General features: G+C 47.6%; 1 protein-coding gene across 3 annotated transcripts in view; it reads right to left on the reverse strand.

Annotated features, from left to right (window-relative positions):
- Positions 1–21,056, reverse strand: part of elavl3 (ELAV like neuron-specific RNA binding protein 3) — a 124,551-nt gene that overhangs the window by 18,287 nt on the left and 85,208 nt on the right. For all 3 annotated transcript variants that reach the window (XM_085971677.1, XM_085971678.1, XM_085971675.1), the window contains exons 4-6: positions 14,475–14,628; positions 10,793–11,018; positions 8,022–8,060 (exon numbers count right to left, since the gene is read on the reverse strand). In XM_085971677.1, the coding sequence (XP_085827803.1) occupies positions 8,022–8,060; positions 10,793–11,018; positions 14,475–14,628 (419 nt within the window). The remainder of the gene's footprint in view (positions 1–8,021; positions 8,061–10,792; positions 11,019–14,474; positions 14,629–21,056) is intronic.

Below are 21,056 nucleotides of genomic sequence, written 5' to 3' on the forward strand. Positions count from 1 at the left end.
TCGGCAGGTAGCACCGCGGTACTGCAGGCCTCCCTCCCCTGATTAAAGGGGCGGGGCCTAGTGCAGCGCGCACCAATCGGGGCCCTGCTGGACCACCGGGGAGCGGGGTGCCGGCAAAAGAGCCCGGCACTCGAGAGGAGTGACCGATCGCGGCCGGCACCCTGCAGGAGGAGGCGAGAGGGGGCAGGTGCTGGCAGGCAACCCTAAAACAAACAGCCGCCCGGCACTTGCCCTTTAAGTAGCACCGCTGTGGTTGCAAAAACACCAGCCTGACCCTGTCGGACATGGCGTCAGGGGGCGCGACTTAAGTTTGCGGCCGGGGCGCTGCGCAAGGCAATGACGTTATCGCCGGAGGCGCAGCGCCGCGGGGCACTACCGTCTACCACCGCCGCTAACCTCCCGCCGAATTTCGCAGCAGGCGTTAGCAGCGCCGCGCCCGGGGCGCTAACGGGAGGCGCAAAGCAACCCAATCTTTACCCCTTTAATTTGTTTTATACATTGCTTTACTCTTGTTGAAAAGTGAGCCCTTCGTCGCGAACAATGGTCCCTCTACGCTGCGTGCGTGCGCGGCCGCTTACCGGCTTTTCCAGAAATACCGCGCATGCGCGGAAATTTAAAGGGACCGCGCACTGAACAAAACAGGCCGCCCGGAATGTAGCGCAGCCTGCAGGGAACATTGGTCCTGAACCTTTATGTCTTTGGCCATGGGACTTCCCTTCATGGTGGGGCAGATCTCTTCAGACCAGCAGTCGGGGGAAACCATTTGGCCGTCCAGTCTGGATGGGCTAAAATCTCAAGAGATTTTTGCACCCACGACAAAATGGTGTCCAGCAATGGGTTGTGCCACGGCAGACACGCGTCCAGCAAGGTTCACGTGTCCAATGCTGCCTCCGGCTGTCACACTTCGAAGTGCCACAGCAGATGCAAGTTACTGCGTTAAACGAGAAAGAAAGCCAGTCATTTCACTTCTGACCCGCAGTCAAAATTTGAAAGTAGTTGCAATGACCCTCTGGTTGACCCCATGTGACGTAACCTCAGTTGCCTGGCGTTGTTGTGCTCAGTAACTCCTTCAAAGGTGCTCCCATTTCATAGCCGCACTCCCCCCGCAAATCTGCCACTAAAAGCTAAAACCGAAGGGGCATTTGCTTCGCTGGTTGTTTAGCTCGGATTGCGGGAGAGTGGAAACTGCCATCCAATCCTTTTTTTTAAAAATGGCTCCCGTGTCCGGGCAACAGAAATACGTGTTCGCTGGGCCTTTGAGTCTGCTGCAGAGATACAGGAGCTGGCTCCCAGGGCCTGGACAACACCTTCCTGTGATGTAAACTAAACAAGCAGCAACATAACAGTGACTCCAATGGCAGGGGAGACCCTTTTTGTTTGATCAGAAGAACATAAGAATTAGGAGCAGGAGTCGGCCATTCGGCCCCTCGAGCCTGCTCTGCCATTCAATAAGATCATGGCTGATCTTCTACCTCATCTCCACCTTCCCGCACAGCCCCCATAACCCTTGATTCCCTTAATACCCAAAAATCTGTCGATCTCAGCCTTGAACATACTCAACGACTGAGCCTCCACAGCCTTCTGGGGTAGAGAATTCCAAAGATTCACCACCCTCTGAGTGAAGAAATTTCTCCTCATCTCAGTCCTAAAGGCCGACCCCTTATTCTGAGACTGTGACCCCCTAGTTCTAGACTCCTGGGGTTGTTTTCCTTAGAGCAGAGAAGGCTGAGGGGGGACCTGATTGAGGTGTACAAAATTATGAGGGGCATAGATAGGGTAGATAGAAAGGAACTTTTCCCCTTAGTAGAGGGGTCAATAACCAGGGGGCATAGTTTCAAGATAAGGGGCAGGAGGTTTCGAGGGAATTTGAGGAAAAACTTTTTCACCCAGAGGGTGGTTGGAATCTGGAACTCACTGCCTGAAAGGGTGGTAGAGGCAGGAACCCTCACAACATTCAAGAAGCATTTGGATGAGCACTTGAAATGCCATAGCATACAAGGCTACGGACCAAGTGCTGGAAAATGGGATTAGAATAGACAGGGCTTGATGAGCCGAAGGGCCTCTTTCTGTGCTGTATAATTCCTCAGCCAGGGGAAACATCCTCTCAGCATCTACCCTGTCAAGCCCTTTAAGAATTTTACACCTTTCAATGAGATCACCTCTCATTCTTCTAACTGTAAGGTACATAGATCTCCCAATTTGCCAGTTCTTTGTGCTCCTTATGGACCGGCCTAGTCAATTTGCTGCTTCTTCAGGGGCAATTCCTACATCATGATATAAAATAACACCATGAACCCAGAATTGGCTTGGCTTGTACTCCCTTGCAAATAGAAGATTGAGGGGCTCATCTACTTGAGCTGTTTAAGATGATGAAAGGATTTGCTCGGGTAGATAGAGAGAAACTATTTCCTCTGGTGGGGGGAGTCCAGAACAAGGGGGCATAACCTTAAAATTAGAGCCAGGCCGTTCAGGGGTGATGTCAGGAAGCACTTCTTCACACAAAGGGTGGTGGAAATCTGGAACTATCTCCCCCAAAAACCTGTTGAGGCTGGGGGGTCAGTTGAAAATTTCAACTGAGATTGTAAGATTTTTGTTAGGCAAGGGTTTTTAATTGTTACAGAGCCAAGACGGGTAGATGGTGTTAAGATACAGATCAGCCATGTTCTAATTGAATGGTGGAACAGGCTCGAGGGGCTGAATGACCTCCTCCTGTTCCTATGTTCCAGTATTTGTGATCCACTGGGCTAGGCTCATCTGTTCTTCCTGTTCTGTGACCCAACTTTATTTTAAAGAATTTTATGCCATAACCTGGTAAAGTTCCTCTGGTTAGTTGATGAAGAAAAGTCTTTTTTTTTGTGTATAAGGTGGTGATGGAGAGAGACTTCAGAAACCTGCTCTACAGAGTGACCTAGTGGCCAGAGCCTGCAATTACATTGTGAGCGTTGACATAGCAAGATTGAATGGGAAATGTTGACAGAAAAAAAGCGTGACCAAAACTTGTGACAGCAGGTATTAAGGCTTGTGCATAGGAAGTGCATGCCTATGGAAGATTGTTAATGATATATGGATATATCAGAATACTGGTTAGTGCTTCTGTGGTAGAACAGCTGGAAGAGGCCAGTGCCCAAAAATGAAGAGCTTAATGTCCTCCTGTGCAGGTGCAGAAAACCTTGTCACCGCTTTCTGAATTGGTCTCCATCTTCAGGAGATAGGAGGCACAGGCCAGGATAAACCCAGGAGAGGTTAGTTTGTTAGCACTAAGGGTTACGGAACCAAGGCGGGTAAGATGGAGTTAAGATGCAGATCAGCCATGATCTAACCGAATGGCGGAAACAGGCGCGAGGGGCTGAATGGCCTCTTCCTGTTCCTATGTTCCTAGCAGTCTTCCAAAAGCTGATGTAAGTGTAAAACCACCTCAAAATAATTCAGCCTCCCACCCCTGCCGACCCCCCACCCCACCCCTGGACAAAGTCATCACCACTCACAAGTTGTTTCTATTGATGTTCTTGAAAAAAAATATTCAGTTAAGAGAATGTTCAGGATAAACCTGAACTAATTTATTAAAATGATGAAGTGTTAACCCGGGACTCAAATTTTAACATATATGTTTGCGCTATTAAAATACGATTTATTGGCATAGGAATCAGTCTTAGGCATGGCACATAACGAGCGGTATCGAGTTGGCCGCTCGCTATACACAGCTCCTGATTGACTGCAATGTACCGGATATCAGGAGCGACGTATAACCGGCAGCCGACCCGACACATCCCGCTTTGCGACACCGCCCAGGACGAATTTCTAGCCCTATTATAAAGATTTAAAAAAAACAAATGCAGCAACAACAACCACCAAAAATAGACATGCATTAAGGGAACACTCTGGTGATGAAACAGCGAGCGAGTAAATTAGTCGAATAAAACTGTGCGGATGCCGAGGGTAATGTTGCTTAAATGAAAGCTGGGGCTGTCAAGAGCAGTCAGCAGTACAAACAAGGCACTGAGAACCTAGGGGGGAGGCGAAAGGAAAAACGAAAGTGCATGCTACTGAGACACCAGACGTTGGAAACAGAAATAAAAACATGTTCCGTGCTAGGAAAGAGAAAGTTAGTTCGAAAAAAAACATACAAGACACCTGGCTAGAATTGAACAGTAATCCAGTAATTCTTGTTCATTACTATTACATCGAAATGCTACATTATCTCAGGTACGCAATTGTAACACCTAAATTATTATGGAACCAGTAATGAGGGACTTCAGGGAAGCTGGAATGGATCTCTTTGGAGCAGAGAAGGTTGAGGGGAGATTGAATAGAGGTCAATATTATCAGGGGTCTTGATCGAGTAAATAAGGAGAAACAGTGTCCTCTGGCAGGTGGGCCGGTAACCAGGGGACACAGATTTAAGATAATTGGCAAAAGAACCAGAGGGGATGATGAGGAGAATATTTTTACGCAGCGAGTTGTTGTGATCTGGAACGCGCTGCCTGAAAGGGCGGTGGAAGCAGATTCAATAGTAACTTTCTAAAGGTAATTGGATAAATACTTGAAGGAAAAATTTGCAGGGCTATGGGGGAAGAGCAGGGGTGGGGGTGGGGGGGGGGGGAGTGGGACTAATTGGAGAGCTCTTTCAAAGAGCCGGCACAGGCACGATGGGCCGAATGGCCTCCTTCTGTGCTATATGATTCTAAGGGTAAATACTTCTCGACTCTTCCCATCGGCTGGCGAATCAGTAATGAATAGATTTTCACGAGAAGGATGAAGGTAGCAGTCAGAAAAGGAAGAAGATAAAAGGACATGGGGCGGTGGAACTGTGAGGAGATAGCTGCAATTGAGGAGCTAGCCCTGGCATGGGTTTGGGGGGCCTCGTGGCCTCTTTTCTGTCCTTTAATCTCCTTCATTTTTGTGTTTTGATTAGACAACGATTCACTTGCCACAGATACTGGGAATTTACCACAGAACGTCGACACTGATGGGCAACTAAAATGTTCGGGGAGTTGAACCGCGGCTGGTAGGCTTTGGGAGGGCCTTTTAAAGGGACAGAGCTGGCATCATGATAGGGAAGACCCAAGGACATAGACAGGCTAAGTGAGTGGGCAGAGATTTGGCGGATGGAATATAAATATTGGAAAGTGTGAGGCTATGCACTTTGGCAGAAAAAATCAAAGAGCAAGTTATTATCTAAATGGAGAGAAACTGCAAAGTGCTACAGTACAAAGGGATCTGGGGGTCCTGGTGCACGAAACACAAAAGGTTAGTATGCAGGTGCAGCAGGTGATCAGGAAGGCCAATGGAATCTTGGCTTTTATTGCAAGGGGGATGGAGTATAAAAACAGGGAAGTCTTGCTGCAGTTATACAGGGTATTGGTGAGGCCACACCTGGAATACTGCGTGCAGTTTTGGTTTCCATATTTAAGAAAAGATATACTTGCTCTCGAGGCGGTTCAGAGAAGGTTCACTCGGTTGATTCCGGAGATGAGGGGGTTGACGTATGAGGAAAGGTTGAGTAGGTTGGGCCTCTACTCATTGGAGTTCAGAAGAATGAGAGGTGATCTTATCGAAACATATAAGATTGTGAGGGGGCTTGATCGGGTGGATGCGGTGAGGATGTTTCCACTGATGGGTGAGACTAGAACTAGGGGGCATAATCTTAGAATAAGGGACTGCCCTTTCAAAACTGAGATGAGGAGGAACTTCTTCACTCAGAGGGTAGTAAATCTATGGAATTTGCTACCCCAGAGAGCTGTGGAAGCTGCAACATTAAATAAATTTAAAACGGAGATAGACAGTTTCCTAGCAGATAAGGGAATTAAGGGGTTATGGGGAGAGGGCAGGGAAGTGGACGTGAGCCTAGATTCAGATCAGCCATGATCCTATTGAATGGCGGAGCAGGCCTGAGGGGCCGTATGGCCTACTCCTGCTCCTACTTCTCATGTTCTTATGTGCCATTTTTGTTTGCCGCCACTCCACTCACTATCAATGTGATAACGTGTTTGCGATTGGGCGCTAAGGGAAACGGGAAAGGGTTCGTCAGACTCCAACTGAGTAAGGACGAACCCGATGAGGAAGAATCTGCCTATTCAAAGAAGGACCCCCCCCTGCTTCCTTCCTGTGGGTGTCCCGCTCGCCCGCTTAAAAGAGGTTAAGATAGGGACACGGCGGGCAGGAATTGGGATCGAGGGGGTAAGCGAGTGGCCTAATTTTAACTGCCTACCCCCCCCCACCACCCCTGGCCTGGTTTCCACCAGAAAGAGGGAGAGTTAAAATCTGACCTACTGATTCACAGTCACACCACCTGATAGGTTCAAATCAGAGCTTGGAGTAATTTTAAACACTGACAATTCAGGGACAAAAAAATGGCACAGTGATGCCACTCAAAAATGTGCCAGATTGTGTTACTGATTGATTTCCACCCCATCTTGTTTGTGATCCCTTTTCTTTCTCGAGGACTGTGCCCCCCATGCCAGGGAGTGTTACAGAGGGTGTGCGGAGGGCAGAGTGTTCTGAGCCCCTCTGCCGATGCTGCTTTGTAACCGATCGCTGGGAGGTGCGCAAGAGTAGCTGAAATTGATTGTCCCCCCAATTGGCCCAGACCCACAGATATATATCCTCCACCATTGAGGCTGCCACCAAGTAGCTCCACTTGCTCACTCGCTTCTCCGCCCCCCCCCCCCTTCACCAACTCCTCATTCCCCAAAAGAGTGCCCATACTCCCCCTCAGAAATCTGGGAATCCGGTCAAACCAGCACGGCCAAAGGAACATCCTTCCCAGCTAGAATTCCAGGCTGTGCGTTCCTAGACCCTCTCGTCGTTCCTTGGCGGAGCAAAAGAGGTTCCCGGGCCACCCGGAGCAGGGCTCTCACAACACGATGCTGGGTACAAACAGGGCGTCTGTAAGCACTGTGTCACACTGCCATTGGCAATGAACCTTTTTACTGCTACTGTCACTGTTTTACATAGAAACATAGAAGATAGGAGCAGGAGTGGGCCATTCGGCCCCTCGAGCCTGCTCCGCCATTCAATGAGATCATGGCTGATCATCCAAATTCAGTACCCTGTCCCTGCTTTCTCCCCATATCCCTTGATCCCTTTAGCCTTAAGGAATATATCCAACTCCTTCTTGAATATATTTAATGAATTGGCCTCAACTGCCTTCTGTGGTAGAGAATTCCACAGGTTCACCACTCTCTGGGTGAAGAAATTCCTCCTCATCTCAGTCCTAAATGGCTTACCCCTTATCTTTAGACTGTGATCCCTGGTTCTGGACTCCCCGGCCATCGGGAACATCCTTCCTGCATCTAGTCTGTCTAGTCCTGTTAGAATTTTATAAGTTTCAATCCGGTGATGGCTGCCGCAGTTTTTTTTTTGTGTGGAGGTTTAGGGAGAAACAGAAAGACTTGCGCCTGACTGATTTGACAGAAAAGAAAATCCCAATGAAATGGAACACATTGGGCGTAAAGTGCGAATGGGCAGGAAGTGATGGTTTAACGAGAGTCATCCACTGGAGATAATTTCAAAAACTGAAGGGCGGATTTGACAGCGTAGTGGCGGGGAACAGCAACAGAGATGGCACAGAGTTATAATACAAAGCAACTCTTTTCCTGGAGCAGATAGGATTGGGAATGCCCTGCCTGATCGGGTGGTGGATACAGATTCGATAGTCGCCTTCAAAAGGGAATTGGATAAAGACTTGAAGGAGAAGCAATTGCAGGGATATGGGGAAAGAGCGGGGGGAGTGGGACTAACTGGATTGCTCTTCGAAAGAGCCGGCACAGACTCGATGGGCCGAATGGTCTCCTGCTGTGCTGTACTATTCTATGATTCTACGGTCAGTTTAGCATGTGACAATTAAAATGACTGACAAGAACAGTTAAAAAGGGTATTGGTTGCCTCACATTTACACAGCACCAGCTACTCGTCTAGAGGTCAATGGCACAATCATTTACAGTCTAGTTAATTTAACTGGATTACTGGGGTGAATGTTAAATTCGAGCCCTTTGCCAGCATGGCTTCGGAACATTAATTACCTCTTCACGCCGTAGGCCATGTTAAGTAAATTGTCCAGCCTGTGAAGGAAAGGGAGACGGAAGGAAGGGCGGATGTTAGTACCTATGAAATAGTAGCGTATTTATTTAAAGAGAGAGAGAGAGAGACAGAGACAGAGAGAGAGGCAGAGAGAGAGAGACCAATATCAGATACACAGCATCAGGTGCATGCCAGCATATGTACCAACACATAACGAAACACGTCCGATCGTACCCTACCATACCCTTTCCAATTATGCCCGGGACAGAAACATGAGATTAACATGACTGCTGAATTAAGGAGGTACAGGATGACCCATGGTGATTATATGGGTTTGACGCTGTATTAGACTGGAGCATTTGTTAAAAAAAAAAGGTTCATTGACAAATAACCTCTTGCCAATTGCCCGTCAAAATGTCTATTTGTAACTATTTTGTCACAAATCAACTACGGAGTAAAAAAAAACCCAACTGTTTAGTTCTGGATCAATTTGGGTTCAATATTGCAGTAGATGCAATATCAGAGTGTAACAGGCGCACACATTTACATTCAATTGCTGTGTGATCAAGAGTTCAGTGTCCAACCCCCTGTTAACAGTATAGTTGACTCCGGATAAAATGTATGTACGCAGATGTAAGATTCCGACATATTTTCCTGGGAATGCCCTGCCTGATCGGGTGGTGGATACAGATTCGATAGTCGCCTTCAAAATAGGATTGCAGTCCACTGGGCTTCTGTCCTTCCATTCCACGTTATTTTTTTCCCCATTCTCGGGATGTGGGTGTCGCTGGCACAGCCGGCATTTATCGCCCACCTCGAGTTGTGGGAGCCATGATGTGGGCGTCGTTGGCAAGGCCAGCATTTATTGCCCATCCCTGAGTTGCCCTGAGAGCGTGGTGGCGAGCCGCCTCCTTTAGCCATTTCATACAACTGAGTGCCTTGCTGGGTCACTTCGGAGGACAGTTAAGAGCCAACCACGTAGAAGTGGGACTGGATTCTCAAGGTGCCACGGTGGGATCTGAACTCATGTTCTACTGGATTATAAGTCCAGGCCTCTGGATTACTGGTCCAGTAACATAATCGCTATATTCTCCTCCCTAGCCTAAGACTACTGAAGCCCTTTGTGGCACTTCCACTACTGCCCAGCTGGGTGTGGTAGAGACTGCCAATCAAGCCTGGCCACCTTCTGCTCTGTCTATGCCCGTGCTATACTTGGCGGTGCAGATTTTATCAACTCTATACTTTCCACCCCACTTCTTACTTTCTACTGAACGCTTGGCATGGGTGGGGCCGGAGGGGGTGGGGGGCACCAGGTGTTAGCAGTTCACCTATAAAAATATCTGCCGAGCTATCGATCTATTTCTACTTTTGTAGAACAATGCTACGTTTGAAAATTGTCCGCAACTTGATTCAGAGAAATGCCGTGCATTCTGACAGAAGCACCCGTTCCCCTTGCTGTGTAGGGGAGCTGGCACAGGCAAGATGGCCTCCTTCTGTGCTCTATGATTCGACTGATAATATGGCCGGCTGCAGTGGTCTAAGACAATTCTCTTCCCCAGCTCTTTCATTTTTACTGGAATGATCCTGGCGTTGGTGATCTTTTTGTAACCAAGCTTGTCTCCATCATAAATCTTTGGACCGTGTGATGGTTCTGTCAATGGGCAGGTGGGAAATGACTCCATCCGCGATTGCCATGACTACCTTGTGAATCTGGTCTGGCCTTTAAGTGGCTGAACAGCACAGGTTGAGCGAATCTGGCGGTGATGTACCTGAATGTTTAAAAAAAATTTGATCACAGGATGTGATGTGATGCCCATCCCTAATTGCCCTTGAACAACTGAGTGACTTGCTGGACCAGTTCAGACAGAAGTTAAGAGTCAACTATATTGCTGTGGGTCTGGAGTCACATATAGGCCAGACCGGGTAAGGACAGCAGATTTCCTTCCCTTAGTGAACCAGATGGGTTTTTACAACAAACTAGTTTCTATGGGTCTACCGGATTTATTTAATTAACTGAATTTAAATATGCACAACTGCTATGGTGGGATTCTGAACTCAGGTCCTGGGCTCACTAGTACCAGGCGTCAGGATTAGCTAGTCGAGCAACATAACCACTACGCTACTGTTCCCATATGTTCATTTGTGTCCAAGGTAATCTCAGGGACGCCAGTAGAAATGCGAGCGACTGGTAGAGCTATCAAAGCATAAATGTTAGTTCAATGGGCGTCATTGATCTAGTAGCAATAGGTAGTAGTGATCCTAAACTGTTACTCCTTCAAAACCCACATTAGCACAAAATTCATGACCTTGGATTTACTTGTATTATGAGTCCACTTGGCTGCCAGAGGAATGGGACTATGTCATTAAGTGTTCTGGGCGCTGAAGACTTGCATCAACAGATTCAAAAATATCCGGATTGCAATTAAACATGGTTACAAACCAAACTTGTTAGAAGTAATTTACGCGTATCAAGATATTTCAGTCAAGTTTTTGTTAAAATGCAAAGTCAGCTCTTCAAGTTTTGAAGGCACGGTTCTAAGCCTGTGTACCGTCTAGTTAAACTAAGACAATTCAGCAGTCATGGGTCTACATGTTAAACCTCAGCTGGCCTGCTGCCCCGGGCGCACCTGGAACAATGCATCACGGGAATTCGGTTTGCCATACCAACTTTGACAGGACGAGGGAACCGAAGTCCCACAATGCACTGGGCCAGCTCGGACACCCCCAGCAATGACGAGGAGGTCCCATTGGTGGCCGGTGCTGCTTAGCTTACCTGAATCTCTGTGCCTGGTGGTGCAGGGGTCCAGGGTATCGTCGGCTTGTTGACTGGTACAGCTGCGACAGCAGTGCCTGGCCAGTCTTTTGACTGGGGTTGTTTGCGAACTTCACTGTGATGGGCTCCGTTGCTCCTAGGGGTTTCTGCCCATTCAACCCCTTAATTGCTTCCTCTGCCTCTATCCTCTTGTCAAATCGGATAAAGCCAACCCCCCTGGAGACACCTATTCGGGAAAAGGCAAAACGATGATAATCTGTCTGCAGTTTTGCATGACTCAAGACGCTGACAGTAATTTACAGTGTGAACTTGTCTATTGTATTTTTCATCCCAATTTACTCCTCTCTTGACTCTCGCTGGGCTCAGTGGGCAGCACCCTCGCCTCTGAGTCAGAAGGTTGTGGGTTCAAGTCCCACCTAGGGACTTGAGCACAAAAACTAGGCTGACACACCAGTGGAGTGCTGAGGGAGTGCTGCACCGTCGGAGGTGCTGTCTTTCGGTTGAGACATTAAACCGAGGCCCCGTCTGCTCTCTCGGGTGGATGTAAAAGATCCCACGGCACTGTTTTGAAGAAGAGCAGGGGGAGTTCTCCCTGGTGTCCTGGTCAATATTTATCCCTCAGTCAACATCACTAAAACAGATGATCTGGTCGTTATCACATTGCTGTTTGTGGGAGCTTGCTGTGCACAAATTGGCTGCCGTGTTTCCTACATTACAACAGTGACTACACTTCAAAAAGTACTTCATTGGCTGTAAAGCACTTTGGGACGCCCTGCAGTCTCTTTCTTGCTGATGTATTGTTCTATGGCCACTGACAGCCCTCCCAGTCATGCTTCTGAACTGAAGGAGTGATTGTCACTTGGCTATTCCACAATTTGGAACGTCACAGTTGAGCCGAGTCCACTGCTCATCAGTAACACTTTCTATCAAGACTCATTGGATAGCTAAGGTGTGGGAACCCAGGCTGATGATGCCCCTTCCAGCCCAGAAGACCATCGACAGCATCCCTACCACCTGCTAAACTGAGACCAGTTGTCTCACCAACGACTGAGGATCAAATCTGCGGCCCTTCTGGCCTGCATTTGAGACTGGGCAGTGCTGTTACCTACTGAGAAATCAGGGAACTACGTGCTTTTAGTGACCGGAAAGATTTCCACAGAGAAGGAAGTACATGAAGATGGCTTTACGACACTAGGTACAAATAGTTCAAGGTGTTGGGGCAGCAGCATAGACAATGTTAGTATCTGACACTCAACCAGATGGTTACAGGCAAGAGGGTTGCCTATAAGTGCCCAGCCCCACCGCAAACGTTTTCAACTCTGAAAGCTAATGGATCCTATTCAATCAATATATAAAACCTAAGGATCCAGTAACCCCCATCATTTGAACAGTGGAATTTAACAACAGTATTGAACCAATGTATTAATCTTTGGACATCATGGGGAAAAATTCGGAATCGCCCCATTTGGGGTGCCATTATTGGCCGTGCGCAAAGTTCAGCACCTGGCGCTAATTATCGCCTCCGACAGCAAACTTGGCTTTTATCGCCCCTGTAAGTGATTAGAGCGCTAAATCAGGTGCTTCACACCTGTCTTAAGGTGCAAAGGCCGAGGAGCGAGGCGCTACCTCAGAGCGCTGGTGAAGCAAGGAAGGGCAAATCAAAATAAACCTGCAAAGTGCTGCTCAGTACTCAAAACTCCTTCACACAGCATTGAATCTCTCCAGAAGTCTCTCTCTCTCTCTCTCTCTCTCAGAATGCGTGGTGCAAAAATGTCACCAACAAAAAATGGCAGGAAGCGGTCGCCTTTAAATAGCGCTCCCCCAGTCCCTTTCTGACAGCATAACGCTCCCCTCAACCTGTCGTTGCTAGTGGCAGGCGGTAAGGCAGGGGGCGCCACTCAATATCCGGTCCGGGGTGCTAACGGGGCGTTGCGCACTCGACTGACGTCACGATCTGCCGGCGCAGGAGGTCGTGGCGGAAGTGTTTAGCGCCGCCGAAAAATGTCTAGTTAATTTCGCGAGCGGCGCAAACATCGCCGTGCCCGGGCGCTACTTGCTTTGTGCCTCATTAGCGCCCTCTTAAGGCGCTAACGGGAGGCGCAAACAACTGAATTTCCCCCCATAGTTTTAATAATGAATCTATTGTCAGAATTTATAAATTGATCAGTTGGGGTGTGCTGGAGGCCCCCTTAATATTCTTGGGCATGGGCTCCAGTATTTTTTGGGTAGGTCACGTCCTGTCTGTCTCACTATGGTAGAATGGTCCATCAGTGAGAGTCAACATTTGGCACTGCCCTTGGCTGCAGGAACATCTCATGCCTGGTATTCATTGAGAAATTACACCCCAAACCATACTGCTCTATTGGCTGAAGGAAGCTGGCTGATACTCCAGGGCAGAAAGGGGAATAACAATTTTGCACAAAACAGTCAATCGTTTCAATATTTTTGGCTGCTGAGCATCTTCGGTTAGGTTGGGATATTCAACCTTGGAAGGAGGTGACTGAGAGGGGATTTTTTAAAATTCATTCCTGGGATGTGGGCGTCGCTGGCAAGGCCCAGCATTTATTGCCCATTCCTAGTTGCCTTTGAGAAGGTGGTGGTGAGCCGCCTTCTTGAACTGCTGCAGTCCGTGTGGTGAAGGTGCTCCCACAGTGCTGTTAGGGAGGGAGTTCCAGGATTTTGACCCAGCGACGATGAAGGAACGGCCAATATACTTCCAAGTCAGGATGGTGTGTGACTTGGAGGGGAACGTGGAGGTGGTGGTGTTCCCATGCGCCTGCTGCCCTTGTCCTTCTAGGTGGAAGAGGTTGAGGGTTTGGGAGGTGCTGCCGAAGAAGCCTTGGCGAGTTGCTGCAGTGCATCTTGTAGATGGTACACACTGCAGCCACGGTACGCTGGTGGTGGAGGGAGTGAATGTTTAAGGTGGTGGATGGGGTGCCAATCAAGCGGGCTGCTTTGTCCTGGATGGTGTCGAGCTTCTTGAGTGTTGTTGGAGCTGCACTCATCCAGGCCAGTGGAGAGTATTCCATCACACTCCTGACTTGTGCCTTGTAGATGGTGGAAAGGCTTTGGGGAGTCAGGAGGTGAGACACTCGCTGCAGAATACCCAGCCTCTGACCTGCATCCAGAGGTGAGGGTAGTAAATGTATAGAAAAGTTAAAAGATAATGAAGAGGTAAGCATGTACCACGACAGTACCACAAGATGGTACTGGTTCAAACCAATGTAAAGTAAATTTATTTTTCTTCAAATAAAGAGTGATCAGTCCTTGGAATGGATTTCAGGGTGGAGGGGGCAAAAGGCATGGAATAATTTAACCATGCTGAAATGGGGCAGAACTATATGAACAAGGATGGAGAAACGGCCTTCATCAACTCAGTCTATTTTGTGATCCTCCGATAGTTGATAATAAAGTAGGTAACCATGATATTGTTAGTCTAGATATAACTAGATGCACTTGAGGAAGGAACAGTTCTTTAAACTGCACTGTAAAGAATCGGGAATGGTAGATTAAACATATTTCATATCTGATTGAATAGCAATAATAGCCGTAGGTTTGGGGCAGGGGGCTCTGGATTAAGGATAGACAAGCTTGATCTTTGGGCTCATCCGTCTATCACGCTGGCTGCCCTCAGTTAAGGTCTACTGACCCTTGACTGGCAGAGGTAGGACCCGTGTCTTACCTGTAACTTGGTCAACAAGGATACGTGAGGTGATGATTCTGCCGTATTGTGAGAAGAGTTGCTCCATCTCTTTCTGGCTCATGGTTTTGGGGAGCCCACTGACGTACAGGTTGGCATCTCGAATGGAGGCGGAGCTGGGCCGAGCATAGGAAACCTAGAGATAAGAGATACGTTCAAACGGCTGTACTCAAAATGTAGCTGGTACAAATATTTTCAGTGTGGGAAGGGGGAAGGATGGAACTTTCTCCTCTCCCTGGTGGAGAACGGTGCCTTCGTTCTCTAAGATACTGTGGCAGAAAGTGAGTTTGGGCACATGAGTTATCACACAGTGCGTACCCTGGTCCAATTATCCCTGCCTCTAACTCCACTTCACCCGGAGACTACAACTGGTCCCGATCCCTGAGTCTGCAAGCTCACGGGTGATCAACCAGCCTAAATTGTCCTGCTGTTTAAGTTCTAGCTCTTTTTTTAAACATTAAATTTTATTAACCTGCTCTCCTAAACTTTGGCAGGGCCACCATTTTAGGACATGGGCAGGTGAGGACCACAAGCCGAACTGTGACGGTAGAAGAAGGGACCATTCACGACTGACGCTCTTCTTCGTACGAAAAATATTCGGCATTTGGAACTGAGTTCTGCATAGGTTAGCGGGAGGCAACAGCCTCATGCTATTTAAGAAACTGCTGAATGCTGTGCTGAGGGGATGATCTAGTTGGCTACACATGGATGGGCTGAACAGCCTTTTTCATCTGTATGCAGCATCATAGGAACAGGAGGAGACCATTCAGCCCCCTCGAGCCTATTCCTCCATTCTATTGCTGCAGTTGGACAGGGCCTTGGTGAGACCACACCTTGAGTATTGTGTGCAGTTTTGGTCGCCTTATCTGAGGAAGGATGTTCTTGCCATGGAGGGAGTGCAGCGAAGATTCACCAGACTGATACCTGGGATGGCAGGAATGACGTATGAGGAGAGATTGGGTCGATTGGACTTATATTCGCTAGAGTTCAGAAGAATGAGAGGGGATCTCATTGAAACTTATAAAATTCTAACAGGACTAGACACAGGAGGGATGTTCCCGATGGCGGGGGAGTCCAGAACCAGGGGTCACAGTCTAAGGATAAGGGGTAAGCCATTTAGGACAGAGATGAGGAGGAATTTCTTCACCCAGAGAGTGGTGAACCTGTGGAATTCTCTACCACAGAAGGCAGTGGAGGCCAATTAGATATATTTCTTAAAACTAAAGGGATCAAGGGATATGGGGAGAAAGCAGGGACAGGGTACTGAATTTGGATGATCAGCCATGATCTCATTGAATGGCGGAGCAGGCTCGAGGGGCCGAATGGCCTACTCCTGCTCCTATCTTCTATGTTTCTATTCAATTAGATCATTGCTGATCTGTATCATTTCTTATGTTCTTATGAGAAATTTCTTCACATAGAGTTGTGGATGCTGAATCATCATTGATTATATTCAAGGCTGAGATCGATAGATTTTTGGACTCTAGGGGAATCAAGGGATATGGGGATCGGGTGGGAAAGTGGAGTTGAGGTCGAAGATCAGCCATGATCCAATTGAATGGCGGAGCAGGCTCGAGGGGCCGTATGGCCGACTCCTGCTCCTATATCTTACGTTCATACCTCAGCTCCATTGGAAACCTACATTAATAACTGTTTCTTTAAAAAAAAAATTGAGCCCAATTAAATATACATCTAACTGCAAACTGCTAAGGGCAAGTATTCCAACAACCCTTTCAATTTTAAAAAGCCTCCGCTAAATCAAAATGAAAGCCTACCACTCCGTTATTACAGAGTGGAAAAAAAAATAGGTTAGACTCTCTTTTTCAGCTGATGCTACTGATCCTGTTAAAACAAGCCATTAATTGCCTGTTACACTGAACAGATTGTGTAGTGGAGCCTTACTGCAGTGACCTACCCATAATCCAGCACACATTCACTATCCAAGCCCTCCGCATCCCAGGAGAATTCCCAAGCTAATTTCGCCATGGTAACAATGCAGCCCTTCCATCTGTCAGGCAAACTGGCTTTTTTTAAAGGGATGCTCGTCTAATCCAACGCACGCAAGTCAAGAAAAAGGCCCACATTATCAACTAAGGCAGTCATTAACGCTACACCCCCACGGGATGAGGTACAAAAAAAAAATGTTTCATAAAATTAACCTGAAGGGGACCGTGTCTCCATGGCAACCTCCAACACACGAACATCTTTTCTGTCAAAGACTTGGCCTCCGAGTCTTTAAAAAAATTAAACGAGGATGAAGCAGAATAATGTCGAAAACAATTTTTTCTTCTTGGTGTGTGGGGGGGAGGGAGCTCATTAAAGGTAAAAGGTCAGCTCCGGAAAGACTTCTGCCATTTTTGTAAGTTTACATTCTGCAATCTACTGTAAATTAAAATCGGCTGTGTGTGGTCACGCTGGTGGTGCCCGAGTTTCGCTCCTCTTAGTCTCTGATTGCCTCTCGGGGGAAGAAAAGAAAAATCAGGAAGCTCTTTGGACCAGCCGTGGTTTTATTCACGTTGCTCTATAGCTCTTCTTTGGCCGTCTATTGTCTGCGATTGCACTGTGCGGCTCCGATGGCAAATGAATGAGTGTAAAAATAAGTGATAAGAACATAAGAAATCGGAGCAGCAGTCGGCCATTCGGCCCCTCGAGCCTGCTCCGCCATTCAATGAGATCACGGCTGATCATCCACCTCAACTCCACCTTCCCGCCCTATCCTCATATCCCTTGATTCCCTCAGTATCCAAAAATCTATCGATCTCTGTCTTGAATATACTTGGGTTCATGTCACGCTACATGTAACCCCACCTGACGTAGGGTCACCCAGACTCGAGTCGTCGTTGGCTTGTTCTCTCTACACAGATGCGGCCGGACCTGCTGTGATTTCCAGCAACAAAAAAAAAAGTTTTTTGTCTGTTTTTTGTTTTTCATACAGACCCCAGCATCTGCAACATTTGACCCCTTGTGACCCCACCTCGTTGTTCTTTGATGTAATGTTTTCCTGACTAACCTGTTTGGACACCATTCACACCTTTGATTGCTGTGATTATCTCTCTGCCGAGGTGTGATAAATGGCAGTTAGAAAGATTACCTGTAATCATCTGACATTATTCTCTGACTATATAAGCTGTGTCTTTATGCATCTCTCCACTTCACCTGACGAAGGAGCAGCGCTCCGAAAGCTTGTTATTTCAAATAAAACTGTTGGACTATAACCTGGTGTTGTGTGACTTCTTACATTTGTCCACCCCAGTCCAACACCGGCATCTCCACACCTTGAATATACTCAACGACTGAGTCTCCACATGATGTTCAATATTTCTTTACCTCTTAGCTATGTTGCCGAGTTTTGTTCTCCAGGTGCACTGCCCCACCTGGCTTACAAAAGCTTAAATGATCTTCTCCCCCGCCCAGCCCTGTCTTCTGTTCTAATAGGAGCAAAATAAAGAATCTCTTAGTCTCTCTCTCTCTTCTTGCGCTCCTGACTCCTGTTAGCCAAACTTTCTCTCAAATCTCTCGCACTGTTGTAATCTTTCTTGGCCTTGCCAATACAATGGACATCAGCCCTCTGGACGTGCCTCTCTGGTTCCGATCGAGCCCCGAGTATACCGACTCACACGCTCTTCTTTCTCTCTTACTCCTCACAGCGAAGACTTGTCACATGACCTCCCACGGCGCTCATCCTTTCCCCGGGTCTCAAAAAAAAATGCAGAATCCCTTCACCTCTCTCGGCCTTCCCTTCGTCTGACAGTCTGTAAAGGTGTCAGCCCGTGGCTCAGTGGGTAGCACTCTCTCGCCTCTGAGTCAGAAGGCTGTGTGTTCACAGTCCCCACTCCAGGGACTTGGCCACATAATCCAGGCTGACCCTCCCAGTGCAGTACTGAGGGAGCGCCGCACTGTCGGAGGCGCCGTCTATCAGCGGAGACTTTAAACTCAGGCCTCATCTCTGCTCTCGGGTGGCTGCAAAAGATGGCGCTATTTCGAAGATACGCACGAGACCACGGCCAATGTTTATCCCTCAACCAACACCTAAAACATTACCTGGCCATTCATCACATTGCTGTTTTCTACATTACAACAGTGACTGCACTCGGGGGAAAAAAGTATTTCATTGGCTGTAAAGCACTTCGGGACGTCCTGAAGTCATGAAAGACGCCATAGAAATGCAAGTCTTTTTTAAAAACTCAACACAAGCTGTGCCCCTCCCCCTATCCTTTCTCCTCCACCCTTACAGCAAAGGCGCATTGTGTTCTGTACAATATCTCTCAGGCCAAGAAGCCACAGAGAACAGTAAGGTCGGCTACTCATTTCCGTGTGATTGTAATTAAGTGGCAGTCAGGAGTCCGGAACAGATTTGACGGGGGTCCCATCTGCTGCTCGGAGAAGCTAATTGCGAGGCTGACACACTGTGGGGATGACGCCATCGCTGGGGAGTAAAGAAATGGGATTTGACACGCCTGAGGCGACTGAAACACATACCAGCCATTTAAGGACATTCATTATCGGGGGGGATTTGCGGCTTGCTTTCTCACACGTGGGCAAGAACATATGTGAAATGGAGGACACTTTAACAGCACTCTGAGAACAATAGCTGTGCGTTTGAAAAGCCCTTCTGTTCCAAATGGGCCTGGATCGTGCCGGGTTTCAGTTAATTCACCAAATCAGGCCTGTCACTTAGAGGGGAAAATAACCCCATCTGAATTGTGGCAGAATGCTAAGTGTTGCGAAAAGGAGCTCGCTTACTTAATGGGAAAGAAAGGACTTACATTTATATCGCACCTTTCATGACCTAAGTACAGGAAACACTTCGGTATCCGGCACCGACGGGACCGGGATGGTGCCGGTTGATTAAAAATTCCGGATGACGGAGAGGGTTATCTACCGAGGCTATTTTTAACAAACAAAAATTTAAAAAATCAAGAAATGTGCAGTATACAGTAATTTGGTACTCACGGCAGCGCGGGAGAGTCAGACTTCTGTTATTGAGGTGTTCAGACTTCCGACAGCGCCAAGAAGCCGAGTAGTGGCAGTTTGGAGAACTACCCCCACCTGACTAACTCGGCCACCGCGGGAGACTCGGACTCGGACTCGGCAACATTGCCGGTTATTGAGGTGTTGTTTTCGGAGCGAGGATTTTGCCGGTTAATAGAGAATTCCGGATATTTAGGTGTCGTTTAAACTAGAGTTTCCTGTACATCTCAAAGTACTTTTGAAGTGTAGTCACTGTTGTAATGTAGTCAATGGGGCAGTCAGTTTGCGCACAGCAAGCTCCCACAAACAGCAATGTGATAAAGACCAGATAATCTGTTCTTTTGGTAATGTTGGTTAAGGGACTAGATATCTTTCCATCCAGCCCTCTGAGCCGTCTGCTCCACGTATTCACGACCCTCAGTGTAAAGTACATAAATCTAAAGCTTCTCTTCATCTTCCCTCTTCTCAGCCTGGCTTATACTGTACTGGGCTCCACGCTCCCCAGTACTTCTCCAAGTGTCCATTCTTTATGCGTGAGTCTACAACAACAACAACTTGCATTTATATAGCTCCTTTAACATAGTAAAAGTCCCAAGGCGCTGCACAGGAGTATTTTAAGACAACAAATTTGACACCGAGCCACATAAGGATAAATTAGGGCAGGTGACCAAAAACTTGGTCAAAGAGGTAGGTTTTAAGGAGCGTCTTAAAGGAGGAAAGAGAGGCGGAGAGGTTTAGGGAGGGAATTCCAGAGCTTAGGGTTGCGGCAACAGAAGGCACGGCCGCCAATGGAGGGGCAAAGGAAACAAGTCCCGTTCACCCATCACCCCTGTGCTCGCTGAGCTACATTAACTCCCTACCAAAAAGGTCCAGCAAATCCCTCCATGTCCTCACCCCTCCCTATCTCTGTAACCTCCTTCAGCCCCACACCCCTCCGAGATCTCTGCGCTCCTCCAATTCTGGCCTCTTGAGCATCCCCGATTTTCCTTTGCCCCTCCAATTGGTGGCCGTGTCTTCTGTTGCCTGGGTCCTAAGCTCTGGAATTTCCTCCCTAAATCTCTCTGCCTCTCCGCCTCTCTCTCCTCCTCCTTTAAGATGCTCCTTAAAACCTACCTCTTTGACCAAGCTTTCAGCCACCTGCCCTAACATTTCTATGTGGCTGGGTGTCAAAGCTTGTCTGATAACATACTTGTGCAACACCTTGGGATGTTTTACTACATTAAAGGCAGTGTATAAATGAAATAAATATATATAAATATATCATAACCTCGGCCCCTATTACATTTTTATTTATACGTAAACTCGAGGAACAGCACCTCATCTTCCGATTAGGCACTTTACAGCCTTCCGGACTCAATATCAAGTTCAACAATTTCAGATCATAACCTCGGCCCCTATTACATTTTTACTTATATTTTTTTCCACCCCTTTGTTTTGGGTTTTCCCTTCCCCCCCCCTTCCCTTTTTTTTCTCTCTCCCACATGGCAGCTGTCTCTCATCCTGCCAGTACACTTCACACCTAATCTGAGCCGTCTTTTGTCTCCACTGTCCTATTACCATCTCGTCTGGTTTTGAATACCTCTTAATGTCTCT

Source organism: Somniosus microcephalus, chromosome 31 (assembly GCF_052327205.1).
Source record: "Somniosus microcephalus isolate GS21.2 chromosome 31, FLI_Smic_1.0, whole genome shotgun sequence".
NCBI classification, from domain to species: Eukaryota; Metazoa; Chordata; class Chondrichthyes; order Squaliformes; family Somniosidae; genus Somniosus; species Somniosus microcephalus.